The sequence below is a fragment of the Pleurodeles waltl genome, chromosome 9 (genome assembly GCF_031143425.1).
Source record: "Pleurodeles waltl isolate 20211129_DDA chromosome 9, aPleWal1.hap1.20221129, whole genome shotgun sequence".
In the NCBI taxonomy this organism is placed as follows: domain Eukaryota; kingdom Metazoa; phylum Chordata; class Amphibia; order Caudata; family Salamandridae; genus Pleurodeles; species Pleurodeles waltl.
This window is the reverse complement of record NC_090448.1, coordinates 329,663,933-329,683,218: the sequence shown is the minus strand read 5'-3', so window position 1 is coordinate 329,683,218 and position 19,286 is coordinate 329,663,933. Positions and strand designations below refer to the sequence as shown.

General features: G+C 43.1%; 1 protein-coding gene across 1 annotated transcript in view; it reads left to right on the top strand.

Moving 5' to 3' along the window:
• Positions 1-19,286, top strand: part of AMT (aminomethyltransferase) — a 191,114-nt gene that overhangs the window by 138,073 nt on the left and 33,755 nt on the right. Inside the window, exon 6 of the mRNA XM_069206857.1 lies at positions 119-264. Within this exon, the coding sequence (XP_069062958.1) occupies positions 119-264 (146 nt within the window). The remainder of the gene's footprint in view (positions 1-118; positions 265-19,286) is intronic.

The following is a 19,286-nucleotide window of genomic DNA, read 5'->3' as shown; positions in this document are numbered from 1 at the left end:
GATCCAGATCCTGGGCACATAATGAGGATATTTGATTTTGTAGCTCTTCAGTTTCATTCCACCAGCCACAGTTTGTCTCAAATTACCTGATGGCAGTTTTTGTTGCTTTGTTTTGCAGGTCCTTCCATGCCACGGGTACTGCAGGAGGGTGTTTCTGATGATCTGAGCAAGCTTCCCTTCATGACAAGCACTTTAATGACCGTCTTTGGAGTATCTGGGTGCAGAGTCACCCGTTGTGGATACACTGGAGAAGATGGAGTGGAGGTATGGTGATCTCTTCTTGATTTCCCATATTTGGAGAGGGATACATTGTATGGACAATGAGTGCAGAACACACAATGGGGATATGAAAGCATGGATTTTAAAACATTGTTTCAAAAGAGGTCATTTTACAGCATGCCACGAGGACATAGCATTTATTTTCATCCTCTTGCTTCACTTGTTCGCAGGTAAGCAAATGTGTGCAGTGTAATACGACACATGCAGATGTGGCGAGGGAAGGGCTGGAGCTTTCACTTTAAACATCAATAATTTAAAAGCCTTATTGTATACATTAATTAATACCCAAATAAGAGATGTCTTAAGCATTAGTAAATAATATGTTGCTAATATAATACAATTATATACAGGGAAGGCTAAGGCCCAGTTCTTCGGTGTACCATTGCTTGAACCATACAATTTGCCTATGTAACATAGTGTAAACAAGTGGAATCCTTTCCCCCATGGAAGTGGCCATAAAATGACCACTAAGCTAAAATGCATCACAGCCGTTTGTTAGGTGTTTTGGTTTGTTCTGTTCAATAGTTTTTGTTAAGTTAGTTGACAGCCAAAGTCTTGTCATCGCACCTTCTTGAATCAACTGTTAAGACAGTTGTGCTGTGCTGCTACCTGGGGAGCAGCCAAATATTTATTAGGTGATGTAATGTCAGTTGGCTTTGTTTTGCATGGATATATAGGGCTATGGTGTTTGAGAATCTGACAAGAGCACAATCAATTGTCTGATGGTTAAGAGCATCTCAGTAGAAGCCAGTTGATCATTGATGGAACTTAGAAGGAAAATTGTTCTCTGGTGAGGATCGGATCAGTTGGATGGGGACCTGTGATCTATGCAGCCCACATGCATTGACTTGAAATGAGGGGCAGTGCAAGATAGTAGGGGTTAAAACAACTTATTCATCTCTGTTGAGTACAGTACAAATGTGAACAGTTACATATGCACATTGAAAACTAGGGGCTTATAAAAATGTGTTTTCAAGATAGATGCTTTCCGTTTGGGCTGGGCTGGATGAAATTAGTAAAGAAATTATGGCTATTTATTTTTTTAGAAAAAGGTGGTGAATGTTTATATATATATATATATATTAATTAGTGACTCCGTAGATCTAGTTAGTGTTAAAATAAGAATCCCTCTGACTTTTCGCCATGAATAATTTTGATGAATCTCCACAAAACTTTCCAGACCTATTCTTTTTTCGACATTAGCAGAGTATGCAAAGTTTCTTTGTGATTGGGCAAGGCAAAACCGGGATCCCAAAACAGTTTTAGGCACCAATCCATTTTTCCAGAGACATTGTACTCAAGAGTAGCTTCTAAACGCTCACCCGAACCCACTCCACTTGAACGCTATTACACTCTATGACACGTCATTTTAGTACACTGCAGTGTACGCCACTACACTGTACGTTACTCCACTCTACGCTATTCCACTGTATGCAACTCCACTCCACAACACTGCACTCTACGCTATTACAGCCTATGCTACTTATCTCTACACCACTCCAGTGCACACCACTGCGCTGTACACCACTCCATTCTACACCTCTTCAGTATATGCCACTCCACTGTATGGTATGACAGTCTATTCTACTCCCCCCTACACCACTCCACTTCAGTGTACACCACTCTAATGTATGTTACAGCAGTCTATGCTATTCCACTGTACAACTCTCCACTGTACGCTATTCCACTATATGGCACTCAACTCTACGTCGCTCCCTTGTATGCTACTACACAACGTTATTTTACTCTACACTGCTCCACTGTACACTACTCCACTGTATTCCACTCTGTGGCACCCCACTCTATGCTACTACAGTCTATGCTATTTTGCTCTGACACTCCACTTTACGCCAGTCCTTTCTGCAACACTCCACTGTATGCCACTCTGGTGTACGACCCTCCACTACATGCTACTCCACACTATGCTATTCCACTGCACGCAGCTCCACTCTACACTGTTCCACTCTGACACTCCATTGCACACCATTTGATTATACACAACTCCACTCTACACCACTTTACCCTATTCCCTTGTACTCTAGTCCCCTCTTTTCGCCTCTCCATTGTACACCACTCCAGTCTACACCACTCCACTGTACTGTCCGCTATTCAACTGTTCACAGATACATTCCTACAGCACTCCATTTTACTCCACTGTACCCCACTCCACGTCAATCCACTATACACAACTACACTCTGCCCCTTCATTTTATGCTATTCTACAGTACGCCGCTCCACCTTACCGAACTCCACTGTACACCACTTCACTGTTGTATTCCATTGTACACCACTACACTGTATGGTATTGCACTCTACACTGTCCCACTCTATGTATACCACTCTACTAGACCACTGTGCTGTACGTCCACTCCACTGTACAGTACTCCACTATATGTCACTCCACTCTGTTCTGTGCCAATTCTCTTTACGCTGTTTTGCTTATGGCATGCCGCTGTGCACTACTACATTCTACAACACTCTGCTCCATGCTACGCCCCTTCGCTCTATTCTACTATATGCAATGCCAGTCTGCGCCACTACACTGCAAGCAAATCCACTCTGCTATTCCGCTGTATGACCCTCGATTCTACCAATCCACTATACGATATTTCACTTCATGGGATTCCACTGTACATAACTACACTGTACACCATCCCAGTTTGCAACTCTCCACCTCACTCCCCTCTACACTATTGTATTGTATGCCACTAGAGTACACCACTTCAATGTATTCTACTTCACTATAAGCTATTCTGTGCGCCACAATATGGTATTCTACTGCACGCCACTCCACTCAACTCCACTGTATGCCTCTGCACTCTGCAACCCCACTGTACGCCAATAAGCTCTATGCTGTTCCATTTGATGAGATTGTACTCTACGCCACTCCAATCTACACTGTTACACTGTATGCCACTTTACTCTACGCCACTGCAATGTATCCCACTCTAACCCACTGCACTGTATTTCACTTCACTGTTCAACACTGCAGTCTACACTACCTCACTGTGTGGCACTTCACTCTATGCTACTCCGCTGTATGCTGTTCACTCTACACTATTCCACTGTATGCCGCTCCATGCCACACCACTACACTTTATGCTATTCTACTCTACGCGACTCCACTGTATGCAGCTCCACTCAGTGGCATTCCACTATACGTCATTCCACTCTGTGCTTATAAACTGGATGCATTTACACTCTACACCACTCCACAGTATCCCATTCTACTCTACAACACATCATTCTACACTGTTCCACTCTACGCTACTCCACTCTTTGCCACTCCAGTCTAAGCCACTTCACTGTGCGACACTCCACTCTACCCCACATCACTGTATGCAACTCTACTGTACGCCACTCTGCGCTATTCCACTTTATGCCACTTTTGTCTATGCCGCTCCAAGATATGCCACTGTACTCTACCACTCTACGCCACTTCACTCTACACCATTAGACTATGCTAGTTTGTTCTGTTCTACTCCATTCCACTGTGTACCACCACAATCTACGCTACTCTGATATATCCTGTTCCATTGTACACCACTCCACTGCACGTCACTGCAGTGACCCCACTATGCTCTGTGCTATTCCACAGAACACCACTACGCTTTACCTCTCTGCTCTACGCCACTACACACCACTGTACACCATACCACTCCTATGCGCTGTATTCCACTTTACACCAAAGCAGTATTCCATACTACACATTATGCCACTCCACTCCTCTCTATTCCACTGTACAGCACTAGACTTTACCACACTACACGCTTGACACTATCCTCCACTATGCTCTCCCACACTCCACCTAACAGTGAAGTAAATCACATTCAACACTATGATTTGAAACACGTTAATAAAAAAAAATAAAAAAAAAAATAAAATGAAAAAAACAAACGTTAAAGCTAAGTTTTAGTTTGTAAAACTTTATTCTTTCTGTACAACCCCAACTTAAACTAGAAAATCTTTAGAAATGTTAACATTATAGGTATAACCTATATTTCTAATTTGATCATCGCCTCTTATAACTTACATTTATAGTTTACGCACCGCCATCAGTTTGGTATACGTTGCGTACCTCGGTACACAGCCTTTTCACATCAGCCGCCACACCACATTAACTATAACTCACCCTTTCTCCATGCACTGGATACACGCCTGCATAATATTTTATTTATTGCATGTGAAATCATAAGTCATAAATACAGTTGTTAATGACCCAATTTCTGACCACACAGTGCATGGTAGAGTGGTGAGTTATAAATAATGTAGTGTGGCAAGTTCCCTGCCCGCGCCAGTGTGGGCAGGGAAACACTGCTGTGTCCAGGGGTCGGGCTCCCCGGGACACAGTAAGTGAGCACCTGGAGCCATTAAGGGCTCAAGGTGCGGGGGCCACCACCCTTTATACGGCTCATGGAGGGGCAACGCTCCAACCTCCCAATAATTATGAATTTAGGCCCCAGGGGATAGGGCCCTTGGGGAACATAAACAGCTTGGAGGTGGTTGCTGCGCGCCCCTCTCCCTATAAATTTTAAACTGAGCCCCAGGAAATGGGGTCCTTTGGTGCCGAATGCAGATTAAGGAGGTGGGCCGCATTCCCCCATCTCCTTAATTAAATAGTGCTGCCCCGGGCCGCCATTTTTGGGTCAAGCTTAAGCGTGTGACCTCTTGTATAACTTTAGTATACTTCTTAGGGCTTAAAGCGATTTAATTTATTGGTTGCAGTGTCCTTTAAACATTCTTGCTCGCTAGTGATCAGTTCTGCCTTTTTCTCTCTCTTTTATTCTGTTTCAGAGCAGTGACCAACTACTGTATTAATCCACTTTGTTTTCTTTATCTGTTGCTGTGACAAACTACTTTTGTTATTTCTTTGTTGCTCCCTTTTCACTGTGGGTGTTTTAGGCTGGTAGCTACCTGCATTTTATTGCAACATTCTGTTTCTTCCCACCTCTTCCCACGTCAATGATATTTGTTTTGGCTTTATTCCAGTGCTGTCCTCGTTTACTTATGGTTCCTGGAACATTTGTTCCACCATTAAATCTTTAATTAAAGGTAGCTCAAAGGCTTCGATTTTTTTTTTTTGTGTTCTTTTACCAGTGCCTAGTGTCTGTTGAGTAATGTTCTTTCAGCACAGCCCAGCATGCGCGCATTGATTTAATTTTGAAGTAAGCTTATTTTTTCAAGAGAAATAATTCACTGGTTAAGCGTGTTAATTCCTCTGTAGGTGTTGTTTTGCTTTCACTAATGACCGAGCTGAAACAATCTCTGGAATGCAGTTCTCAGTTCAAAGAAGACATTATTTTTTCACCACGATGTTCCTACAAGGAGATTAGTGGGTCGAAAGCACACGTTTAAAAATAGTCACAGCAATTAAAGGAAAATCTATCAAAATGATTCTCAGCTGCAATGTACACAGCAATTACATGTGGTTATATTATATCATAATTGCAAAGCAAAGAATAAAGTAAAAATTCATCACTGTAGGGCCTGCCAAGCTCACCCCATTCAACTGCGAGAAAGAGATATCCGCCCTAACAGGACAAATGTGTGTCAGGCATTCGATGTCTAATCCTGACTGAGGTCTTGGAAATTCCACCGCTACTGAGCAGGGCCACCTTTTTATATCTTAAAGAACCGAAAGGGCTTTCTGGAGAAAAACCATCCCATGAAAGAGAAATATTCAAACATGCTGACTACTGTAGGTCAGAGTTGGAAGAAAAACGTTGAGAACTGGACAACATCTCAAGGCTCTCCTCCCAAGGCCAAACCATTCCCTGCAATAAAAAACATGTACATTCTTATCAAAGAAAAGTGGTGCAACACAAGTCAGTGGTCAAAAATATATATTTCCCTACAGGTGTTTTGCACATGTTTATGTAACATTAAAATAATCTTATTTTACAAAAGAAACACCTGGTGCCTAATCACGCTAATTCCCATGCAGGTATTTTGCAACTGTTTATATCATATTAAAATGCAATTATTTTAGAAAATAACCTCTTCAGCTTATACGTGCGCTAATTCTTATGAAGGTATTTATATATGATTTCACCGGCCCATGATATTGTAAATGTTTAGCTCACTGCTCACAAAAGCCACAATATGCCTTTTCTGGTAGAATGTAGCTAAACCTATAGGCACTGATGTGAATCTTGCAGAGCCTTGCATCTGGAGTCTCTCTCTCCTTGTCCCTTCCTGCCAGCCCTCACGACATCCGCACACCAGGCATTGCTTATCTCCTTTATTGGGGCCATAAATCTTCTCGAGTTGCTCTGCTATTGTTAACTTCATTAGAGCTTTGTTGAAATGTGAGGCAAGAACGCTTGCAAGACTTTTCATTCTGTTAACATGAAAAGAAAATACTTTTCCAGCCTTGTTTTCCAATTTCTGTTCAGACGTTCACACAACTTGAGGTAGTGCAGTCATTTTCTCGTCCCTCCTCAAGGGCTTGAGATTTCTGATGTCAGTAGCTGCCAGTGACCACCAAAACACAAAAGCTGCCGATCCCTAAGCTTGAAGAGAGGATTGGCCTGCCTCCTTATTATGAGTAGTGTGTTGTGCAGCGCCGAGAGGTGGGTGCCTAAGAGCGCCTGAGCCGCTTGGCACACCATATTGTGTGTTTAAATGTTTAATCATTAGAAAATGGTGTTTACAAGAATATTTTCTGTGTGCAAGGTCATGTTTTTTTACTTTTTTGAGAATAGCTTAACGAGCAGCGATTTTGCAGGGCTCCTGTAGTTGATTTCAGTAAGAAAGTTAAAGTGTTCGCTAAATTGATCTGTGGATGAGGTGAAGGTCGCGGGTTCCAATCCTCCCAGTTATCAAGCCTGATTTTAAATTGAACTGGGTGAAACAACACCAAGTCACAACTGTTTGTATTAGTGAAGTAATCACTGATACATTGTCTTTTCTCACTGGGTGTATCTCATTTTTAGGTTGAGCCTAGACTGCACTTGTGCCATCTCGAGATATGTTGTTCTTTGCTGCAGAAAGAGGAAGAAGGCAAATGGAAGTGCTATAGTTATATGAAGGGCCACTGGAATTATATGGCAGGAAAAGTTGGAATTATGAGGCAGGGTTAACCAGTTTATGTGGCAAGAAAAGTCCAGTTCTGAATTTACAATGCCAATGGCTCTAATTTTTTGTTTTTCTTTTTTGTTACAATCCAGCAAGAGTCTAGTAGGATTGTTGCAAATCCTACAGGTTTATAAGTTTGTCCCCCAGAGTGGGGAAGCAGGGTATCCAAACTGTGCCACCTTAAATTGTTTTTAAAAGTTTTTATTCAGGACAGGGAATTAAGTTTCTGAGTCCTGTAATGGCTATCAGCAACATTTTTCTTATGTTGCTGGCAGACAGACAGAGCGTTCACTTCTGCAGGAGTCTGACTCCCGCGGGAGCAAGATGGCCTAAGGGGAAAAAAAAAAAGCTCCCTGGGCCAATTGGAACACTCTGTTGTTTTTTTTATAATTGGGCAACAGTCAAGATATAGAAATATTTTTAACCTTAATCTTTCAAAAACTACTGAATGGATTTAAACCAAATCACAAAAAGCACAATCTGTGGACCAAGCTCTAGCTTCCTGCAAAATTTGGTGTAGTTCTGTTCACCAGTTTTTGCTGTAGTTTCTCTAAAGAAGTCCATACACGATGCATGGGAATTTAGCTTTTTGGTGAGTCCCCCTTATTTCTCGTCCCCAACTTGACGGATCACCCAAAAACTTTCCATCCACAAAATAGTCAAAACATCGTACCTTTTTTGAACTTTTTGTGAAGATTCGTCAAACATGCCAACGTTATTAGAAAACACAAAAAAAAGCATTTCCTCTGAAAACGCTAACCTAACTAGTCACGGGATCGAGTGACTCCTCCTCTTCGGTTCCATTGTGCATGGGCATCGACTCCATTGTTAGATTGTTTTCTTTCCACCATCTGGTTCGGACGTGTTTCCTCTCGCTCTGAGATTTTGATGTGGAAAACTCTGTAAAACTCTCTTTTTGTCAGTATTGTCTCGATCAGGTTTATATCTTCCTTCGACACAGCAGTACTGTTGGGAAAACAACTTTGTTCGCCCTTCGGGGCACGCGCCCAACTCGGGCCTATTCGGGGCGACCGTGTGGAAAGCCTCATGGATTGGACTCCATTCCGATTCTGTCCTCGGTGCCACGCAAAATACTCGTACATAGACCAGCATCTGGTTTGCAACCTTTGCCTTTCCCCAGATCATCGGGAAGAAAATTGTGAGGCCTGTCGATCCTTCCGATCCAAAAAGACTCTTCGAGAGAGGAGGGCACGAAGACTTGAAATGGCGTCCAGAAGCAGTGAACATCTCGACGTAGAGGAAGAAGAACTGATGCAAACAGCGGTCTCGGTTAAAGAATCCAAACAGGAATCAGAAGAATACAGACCGGTCACGGCAGGACAACATGTGAGTACGCCTGCCCTTGTACCCTCACAAAAGAAAAAGCACAAGGCCTTGGGTACACCACTGCCGGAAGGCCATGGCTCCACCCGAAAAAAGACTAGCGGTGACCAACTTGCCAGTTTGGCACCGATGAAGGCCACTCCTCCGAAAACAGCGGAGGCAACAAAAAGCTCTGTGTCCGACTCCAGTAAACATCATTTTTTGGAGTTGAAAATTTGAAAAACACTTTCAGAGCCTAAACTTTCGTCCACAACATCTTTTTCGATCCTGTAAAAGCATGCTTCTGAACTGAAAAGGCCAACTTGTACAGAGGAACATGGACTTTCAAAAAAACTTAAAGAAAGCCAAAAAACCTCTGAAGAGGAGTTTGAATTACAACCAATACTTGAAGTTATGGATAAAAGGCAGTCCAGGATCCACATCCATAAGGAAACTGGGAGAATTCAAACAGCACCTCCTTTGAAAACAAAAAGGAAGCTAGCCTTTCAGGAGGAATTGGACACTATGCAGCCTCCAGCAAAAGTGCCAAAGCAGAAGGAGAAACCACCACCTCCTCAGTCTTCTCCTCCTCTTTCTCCTCCTCACTCTCCACACCTACCTACCTCTCCTCCTATTAGTCCTACACCAGTGCAGTAATCCACTCACTCTGATGACTCACAACAAGACAGTGTGGATCCATGGGACTTTTATGATCCAGATCCCATTCCTAGTAATGACCCAGACAGCTATCCCTCTAAACCACCACCACCTCCTGAGGATAGCACTCTCTACAACCAGGTTATAGCTAGGGCTGCAGCATATCATGGTGTCACCATGCATACAGAACCCCGAGAAGAAGATTTCTTATTTAACACCCTATCCTCAACACACTCTAAATATCAGTGCCTTCCCATGCTCCCAGTCATGGTCAAATACGCAGATCAGATATTTAGTGAACTTGTCAAGGCACGTATAGTAACTCCTAGGATAGAGAAAAAATATAAACCTGCACCTTCTGACCCTGATTACATCACCCATCAGGTACCTCCAGATTTTGTGGTATTTAACGCTGCCAGGAAAAGAGCAGTCAGTCAGTCATCAGGAGATGCGCCCCCACCTGATAAGGAGGGCAGGAAATTCGATGCTGCAGGGAAAAGAGTTGCATCCCAGGCAGCAAATCAGTGGAGGATAGCCAACTCACAAGCACTATTAGCTCGCTATGACAGAGCCCATTGGGACCAGATGCAAGACATAATCCAGCATCTCCCCTGAGGACACCAAAAAAGGGAACCTCAAGTAGTGGAAGAAGGGCAAGCCATTACTAACAATCAAATACGATCTGCCCTAGATGCAGCAGATACCGCTGCTAGAAGTGTCAATATTGCAATCACAATATGCCAATTGATAAAAAACATCTTTATGTGCCCGAAGTTGACACAGCCATAGACAAATTGAGAAAGGATTCTTATACAGCAGAAGCAATGGGCGCACTCTACTCTGCACCATACAGAGGGTCCTTCCGCTCCATACCTCTCCTGTGCTGGGAAGACTACAACAGTTCCACATAAATTGGCGAAATATTACCACAGACAATTGGGTGCTATCAATTATCCTGAATGGCTATTTCCTAGAATTTATACACACTCCTCTAAATATCCCACCAAGGTCGCACAAACTATCCACAGAACACATTAGTCTGTTGCAAGAATCTCAAATAGGGACAGGAGTTTACTCACTATATTTTCTAATTTCCAAAAAAGATGGCACGCTCAGGCCAATACTAGACCTCCGGACCCTCAATCTTTACATCCTGTTAGAAAATTTTCACATGATAACTTTACAGGATGTCATCCCACTACTACAAAAACAAGATTTCATGACAGCGTTAGACCTCAAGGATGCGTATTTCCATATACCCATCCATCCTGCACACACAAAATATCTCAGGTTTGTCATTCAAGGAAAGCACTACCAGTTCAAAGTGTTGCCCTTTGGAATAACAACAGCTCCAAGGGTATTCACAAAGTGCTTAGCAGTAGTCGCAGCCTACCTAAGAAGACAACATGTACATGTCTTTCCATATCTAGACAATTGGCTAATAAAATCAAACAGTGATACGCAATGCCAAAATCATACGCATTACGTAATACAAACCTTGCACACCCTAGGGTTCTCAATAAACTAACAAAAATCACACCTTCAACCAGCACAAATACAACAGTATTTGGGTGCAATGCTAAATACTCAGCACGCTCTAGCATGTCCAAATACACAAAGGATACAAGCTTTCCAAAACATAATCACACAAATGCAGATAAATCACTGATACACTGTCAGATTTGTCATGAACATTTTAGGAATGATGGCATCATGTATTGCAATTTTTCCACACGCAAGACTAAACATGCCGCCCTTACAACAGTGCCTTGCACAACAATGCTCACAGGCACACGGTCAACTTCAAGACCTAGTGTTGGTAGGCTGCCAAACATGCATGTCCCTTCAGTGGTGGAATTCCACAAATCTAAGCAAAGGGCAGACATTTCAAGACCCTGTGCCTCAGACCATAATTACAACGGATGCATCAGTGATTGGTTGGGGAGCTCACCTAAACAATAGCAACATTCAAGGGCAATGGGATGTCAAACACAAACAACTACACATAAACCAATTGGAGTTATTAGCTGTCTTTCTAGCACTCAAAGCTTTTCAACCTCTTCTCACACAGAAGAATGTTCTTATCAGAACAGACAACATGACCATGTATTATCTAAACAAACAAGGAGGGACACATCCCAACTCTCCCTTCTAGCCCAGAAAATTTGGAAATGGGCAATCCACAACCAAATTCATCTGTTAGCACAATACATTCCAGGGATAGACAATCAATTGGCAGATATCCTCAGCAGAAATCACCAGCAAACACACAAATGGGAGATTCATCCTCGAGTACTTCAGCAATACTTTCAAAAGTGGGGAACATCAGACATAGATCTTTTCGCCACAAGCGAAAATACAAAATGCCAAAACTTGGCATCCAGACACCCATATCCCCTATCCAAGGTCAATGCTCTATGGATCAGTTGGTCAGGGATATTTGCATACGCTTTTCCCCCTCTCCCACTTCTTCCGTTTCTAGTCAACAAGTTGCGTCAAACTTCACTCAACATGATACTCATAGCACCAACATGGGCACGTCAACCGTGGTACTCAACATTATTAGATCCGTCAGTAGTACCACACTCCAAACTCCCAACCAGACCACGTCTGTTGACACAAAACAGGCATCCAAATCCCAAGACACTCAATCTAGCAATTTGGCTCCTGAGGTCATAGAGTTTGGATATTTACAACTCCCATCAGAATGTATGGAAGTTATTAAACAAGCAAGAAAACCCACTACTAGACAGTGCTATGCAAACAAATGGAAAAGATTTGTATATTACTGCAATCTAAACATATTGACCCTCATACAGCATAAATACAAGAGATTGTATGTTATTTACTTTATTTACAAAAATCCAATTTAGCATGCTCTTCAGTAAAAAATAATCTTGCTGCAATTTCAGCATACTTACAAAATATACAGCACAGCTCTTTATTTAAAGTTTCTGTCATTAAAGCTTTCATGGAAGGTTTAAAACGCATCATTCCACCCAGACCACCACCAGTCCCTTCTTGGAATGTAAATATAGTGCTTACACGACTTATGGGACCACCATTTAAGCCTATGCACTTGTGCCAAATGCAATTTCTAACATGGAAGGTTGCCTTCCTAGTGGCAATTACTTCTTTAAGAGCAGTAAGTGAAATCCAAGCCTTTACTCTCGAAGAACCATTCTTCCAAGTACACAAGCATAAAGTTGTACTAAGAACAAGCCCAAAATTTCTTCCAAAAGTTGTATCACCATTTCATATAAATCAAACATTGGAACTGCCAGTCTTCTTCCCACAGCCTAATTCTGTGGCAGAGAGAGCTCATACATTAGACATCAAAAGAGCTTTAATGTACTATATAGACAGAACTAAACCATTTAGAAAGATTAAACAACGATTTGTCGCCTTCCAAAAACCTCATACAGGCAATCCCATATCAAAACAAGGTTTAGCAAGACGGATTGTAAGATGCATTCAAACATGCTACATTAAAGCCAAATGACAACTCTTAGTTACCCCTAAAGCACATTCCACACAGAAAAAAGGTGCAACAATGGCTTTTTTAGGAAATATACCAATGGCTGAAATATGTAAAGCAGCCACTTGGTCAACACCACATACATTCACTAAACATTACTGTGTAGACATGTTCTCACGACAACAAGCCACAGTAGGCCAAGCTGTACTAAGAACATTATTTCAAACAACTTCAACTCCTACAGGCTAACCACCGCTCTTTTATGGGAGGACAAACTGCTTTGTAGTCTATGCACAGCATGTGTATCTGCAGCTACACATGCCATCAAACGGAAAATGTCACTTACCCAGTGTACATCGGTGTGTGGCATGTTACGCCGTAGATTCACATGCACCCTCCGACCTCCCCTGAAGCCTGTAGTCGTTTAAGTTACAAACATTTGTACATATGTATATATATGTTCGATGGCACGTGTAGCTGCAGATACACATGCTGTGCACTGTTCCTGCCATCTAGTGTTGGGCTCAGAGTGTTGCAAGTTGTTTTTCTTCGAAGAAGTCTTTTTGAGTCACAGGACCGAGTGACTCCTCCCTTTCGGCTCCATTACGCATGGGGGTCAACTCTATCTTAGACTGTTTTCTTTCCACCATCTGGTTCGGACGTGTTCCTCTTCGCTCCGTAATTCGAATCGAGAAAACTTAGGAAATCATCGAAATCCGCCGGTATTGTTTGCGTTCGGGTCCGGTTTAGTATCATCACATCGGCACCGACAACAAGACCGCTTCGGGGCTTCCGCAATTAACCAAGGCCTGGTCGGCCCGACCACATCCGTCGTCTAAGTTCATGGACCGGACCCCCTTCCGTTTCTGTCCGAAGTGTCACGCCAAGTATCCTTATACAGACCAGCATCTGGTCTGTAACCTGTGTTTATCACCCGAACACAGAGAGGATACTTGTGAGGCCTGCAGAGCGTTTCGATCCAAGAAGACCTTAAGAGATCGACGCGCAAGACGATTACAGATGGCGTTGAAGCCGACACAACACCTCGACGTCAAGGAAGAAGAAATGAGAATTTCGATTCAGGGTTCGGACTCGGATGACTCCGACGAGGATCGACCATTGACGGCGGCGCAAAAAGTGAGAACACCTGCCCGATCCCACACCAAAGGTCAGAAGGCCTCGGGGACGCCACTGCCGGAAGGCCATGGCTCGACCCACAGAAAAGACTGTGACCAAGTAACATCGGCACCGAAAAGGACCAAAATATTGCCAAAGACTTCTGACTCGGGTCGCGAAAGCGGCACAGAAAAGAGTCGGCATCGAGTGGTCGAGTCGAGCAAACCTCGAAAAAGCCTCTCGGAACCGAGACCAACAGTTTCCATCGGGGTTTCAGTACCGAAGAAACCGGCTTCGGATCCGAAAAAGACTTCCTACACGGAAGAGCAAGGGCTCTCTCTACAGCTTAAACAAAGGCACAGATTCAAGAAGGAACTGGATTTGGAAGAGCTTGACCAAACTCAGCAAAGGCTACAAATCCAGAAAGACACAGGGAAAATACAAACCATCCCTCCACTCAAGTTCAAGAGAAAGCTGGCTTTTCAGGACACTGAACAACCAAAAGCCAAGGTGGTGAGAGAAAAGTCACCACCACCACCACATTTCTCACCACAAACGTCACCACTCCAGTCACCAGTGGGTATACCAATGGCACAATTACCCACACATACTGGAATGCCACAGGACGATGCGGACCCCTGGGATCTGTACGACCCACCAGTTTCGGACAACAGTTCAGAGTGTTATCCAACAAAACCTTCACCTCCAGAGGACAGCACATCCTACACGCAAGTACTGGCCAGAGCAGCAACATTTCACAATGTGACAATGCACTCTGAACCAGTGGAGGATGATTTTCTGTTTCACACTCTGTCATCCACGCATGCATCGTACCAAAGCCTGCCAATGTTACCGGGCATGCTTAAAAATGCGCAACAGGTTTTCCAGGAACCAGTCAAAGGGAGAGCCCCTGACAAGAAAAGCCGTAAGTTCGACGCAGCAGGGAAAAGAGTGGCATCGCAAGCGGCCAATCAATGGCGTATTGCCAACTCACATGCCCTCCTTTCCCGCTACGACAGAGCACATTGGGATGAGATGCAAGACATCATCCAACATCTGCCCAAAGAACATCAAAAACGTGCCCAACAAATGGTGGAAGAAGGACAGGCCATATCAAACAACCAGATCCGTTCTGCACTAGACTCTGCTGATACAGTGGCACGGACTGTCAATACAGAAGTCACAATAAGAAGGCATGCATGGCTACGAAGTTCTGGCTTTAAACCAGAGATACAGCAAGCGGTACTGAACATGCCATTCAGTCAACATCAACTATTCGGGCCGGAGGTGGACACCACAATAGAAAAAATGAAAAAGGACATGGACACGGCCAAAGCCATGGGCGCGCTCTACTCCTCTCAATACAGGGGAACATTTAGGAAATCACAGTTTAGGGGTGGGGTTAGACACCAACCCTCAGAACCATCCACTTCTCAAACAAAACCGACTTACCAGGGCCAGTACCAGAGAGGGGGGTTTCGTGGTTCCTACAGAGGACAGTTCCCAAGAGGAAGAGGGAAATTTCAGCCTGCTAAGCAAACCCCTAGCAGCAAGCAGTGACTTCAATGTCACACTTCCCCAACACATTTCACCGGTGGGGGGGGGGGAGATTAACAAAATACCACAACAATTGGACACACATTACCACTGACACATGGGTTCTATCAATTATCCAACATGGTTACTGCATAGAGGTCACAAGATTCCCTCCAGATGTTCCCCCAAGATCGCACAAAATGTCAATACAACACTTAGACCTATTACAAATAGAGGTCCAAGCACTACTAGCAAAACAAGCCATAGAACCGGTACCTTATCACCAGAAAGGAACAGGGGTTTACTCCCAGTATTTCCTTATCCCAAAGAAAGACAAAATGTTAAATCTCTTCATCAAATCAGATCATTTCCACATGGTAACACTACAGGACATGGTTCCCCTTCTAAAACAAAAAAAGAATACATGGCAACTCTGGATCTAAAAGATGCATATTTTCACATACCCATTCATCCATCTCACAGGAAATACGTCAGGTTTGTAATACAAGGCACACATTACCAATTCAAAGTTTTGCCATTCGGAATAACAGCACCCAGGGTATTTACAAAATGCCTAGCTGTAGTATCAGCTCATGTAAGGAGACATCACATGCACGTATTCCCGTATCTAGACGATTGGCTGATAAAAGCCAACACTCAACAACAATGTCAAATTCACACGCAGTATGTAATAGATACTCTACACAAACTAGGGTTTTCTATAAATTACCAAAAATCGCATTTGCAACCATCCCAAATACAGCAACACTTGGGAGAAACACTCAACACACAAAAAGCAATTGCCACTCCAAGTCTGCAAAGAGTTCAATCGTTTCAAAATATAAGATCAAGCATACAGCCAAACCAACAATACACGGTCAGGTTTGTAATGAAACTACTAGCCATGAAGTCCTCATGCATAGATATTGTCCCAAACGCAAGACTACATATACGGCCCTTACAACAGTGCCTAGCAACACAATGGACGCAGGCACAGGGTCAACTCCAAGATCTAGTGTTGATAGACCGCCAGACACACTCTTCGCTTCAATGGTGGAACCCTGTAAATTTAAACAAAGGGCGGCCTTTCCAAGAGCCAGTGCCTCAAGTCATTCTCACAACAGACACCTCCATGATTGGATGGGGAGCACACCTCAACAATCACAGCATACAAGGCCAATGGGACAGTCAACAAAAACAACTTCACATAAATCACTTAGAACTGCTAGCAGTCTTTCTGGCACTGAAAGCCTTTCAGCCCCTTCTAGTCCACAAACACATTCTTGTCAAGACAGACAATATGACAACAATGTATTATCTAAACAAACAAGGGGGGTCACACTCGTCACAACTGTGTCTCCTAGCACAAAAAAATTGGCATTGGGCAATTCACAACAACATTCGCCTGATAGCACAATATATACCAGGTATTCAAAATCAGTTAACCGACAATCTCAGTCGAGATCACCAGCAAACTCACGAGTGGGAAATACATCCCCAGATACTACAAGATTACTTCTACCGCTGGGAGACACCAAACATAGATCTGTTTGCAACAAAACAAAACGCAAAATGCCAAACTTTTGCATCCAGGTACCCAGACTCTCAGTCCAAGGGCAATGCTCTATGGATCAGCTGGTCAGGGATATTTGCTTATGCTTTTCCCCCTCTCCCACTCATTCCTTTCCTGGTCAACAAACTGAGTCAAAACAAACTCAAACTAATACTCATAGCACAAATGTGGGCTCGCCAACCGTGGTACACCACACTGCTGGACTTCTCGGTAGTACCGCACATCAAACTACCAAACAGACCAGATCTGTTAACACAACACAAACAACAGATCAGACACCCGAATCCAGCATTGCTCAACCTAGCAATCTGGCTCCTGAAGTCTTAGAATTTGGATATCTAAACCTTTCAAATGAGTGTATGGAGGTCATTAAACAAGCAAGAAAACCGACAACAAGGCATTGTTATGCTAATAAATGGGAAACAAAATTGTTTTCTACTGCCAGGCAAATCAAATTACACCGCTAGACGCCTCCATACAAAACATTTTAACTTATTTACTACACTTACAAAAATCAAATTTGCCTTTTTCTTCCATAAAAATCCATCTCACTGCGATATCTGCTTATCTGCATATTAAACATACAAAATCGCTTTTTAGAATCCCAGTTATTAAAGCCTTTATGGAGGGACTAAAGAATCATACCTCCAAGGACACCACCAGTACCTTCATGGAATCTTAATATTGTACTTACACGACTCACGGGGCCACCATTTGAGCCCATGCATTCTTGTCAAATCCAATTCTTGACTTGGAAAGTAGCCTTTCTAATAGCTATCACTTCACTACGAAGAGTTAGCGAAATACAGGCGTTTACTATCCAAGAACCCTTTATACAAATACACAAACATAAAGTGGTTCTCCGTACAAATCCAAAACTTTTACCAAAAGTCATATCACCGTTTCATCTAAACCAAACAGTTGAACTCCCAGTCTTCTTTCCACAATCAGACTCAGTAGCTGAAAGGGCACTACATACATTAGACCTTAAAAGAGCGCTAATGTATTACACATAGAGAAAAAAAGCATTTCATAAAACAAAGCAATTGTTCATAGCTTTCCAAAAACCCTATGCAGGTAACCCTATATCCAAACAAGGCATAGCTATATGTATAGTCAAATGCATTCAGACTTGTTACCTTAAAGCTAAAAGAGAATTACCCATTACACCAAGGGCACACTCCACTAGAAAGAAAGGTGCCACAATGTTTTTTTTAGGTAATATACCAATGACAGAGATTTGTAAGGCAGCCACCTGGTCTACACCTCACACCTTTACTAAGCATTACTCTGTAGACGTGTTAGCAACACAACAAGCCACAGTAGGTTAGGCTGTATTAAGTACATAATTTCAGACAACTTCAACTCCTACTGGCTGACCACCGCTTTTGGGAGGATTACTGCTTTGTAGTCTATGCACAGCATGTGTATCTGCAGCTACACATGCCATCGAACGAAAATGTCACTTACCCAGTGTACATCTGTTCGTGGCATGTTGCGCTGCAGATTCACATGCGCCCTCCTACCTCTCAGTGAGCCTGTAGCTGTTTTAGTTGCATGTAAATTGTATATGTGTAACTAATATTCCTTTACCACACACTATGTACATTCATATCTACTCCATTGCATGGGCATCTTTAATATCTTTACTTTACCAACTCCTACCTCACCCTATGCGGGGAAAACAATCTAAGATGGAGTCGACGCCTATACGCAATGGAGCCGACGCCTATACGCAATGGAGCCGAAAGGGAGGAGTCACTTGGTCCCGTGACTCGAAAAGACTTCTTCAAAGAAAAACAACTTGTAACACTCCGAGCCCAACACTAGATGGCAGGAACAGTGCACAGCATATGAATCTGCAGCGCAACAGGCCACGAACAGATGTACACTGGGTAAGTGACATTTTCCTTACATTAGCATGGACATCTCTTATTTTTTACCTATATACTCTATCACTCCTTCCTGTACCCTCTGCGGGAAAACAATCTAACAATGGAGTCGATGCCCATGCATAGTGGAACCGAAGAGGAGGAGTCACTCGATCTCGTGACTCGAAAAGACTTCTTCAAAGAAAAACAACTTGTAACACTCCGAGCCCAACACTAGATGGCAGGAACAGTGCACAGCATATGAATCTGCAGCGCAACAGGCCACGAACAGATGTACACTGGGTAAGTGACATTTTCCTTACATTAGCATGGACATCTCTTATTTTTTACCTATATACTCTATCACTCCTTCCTG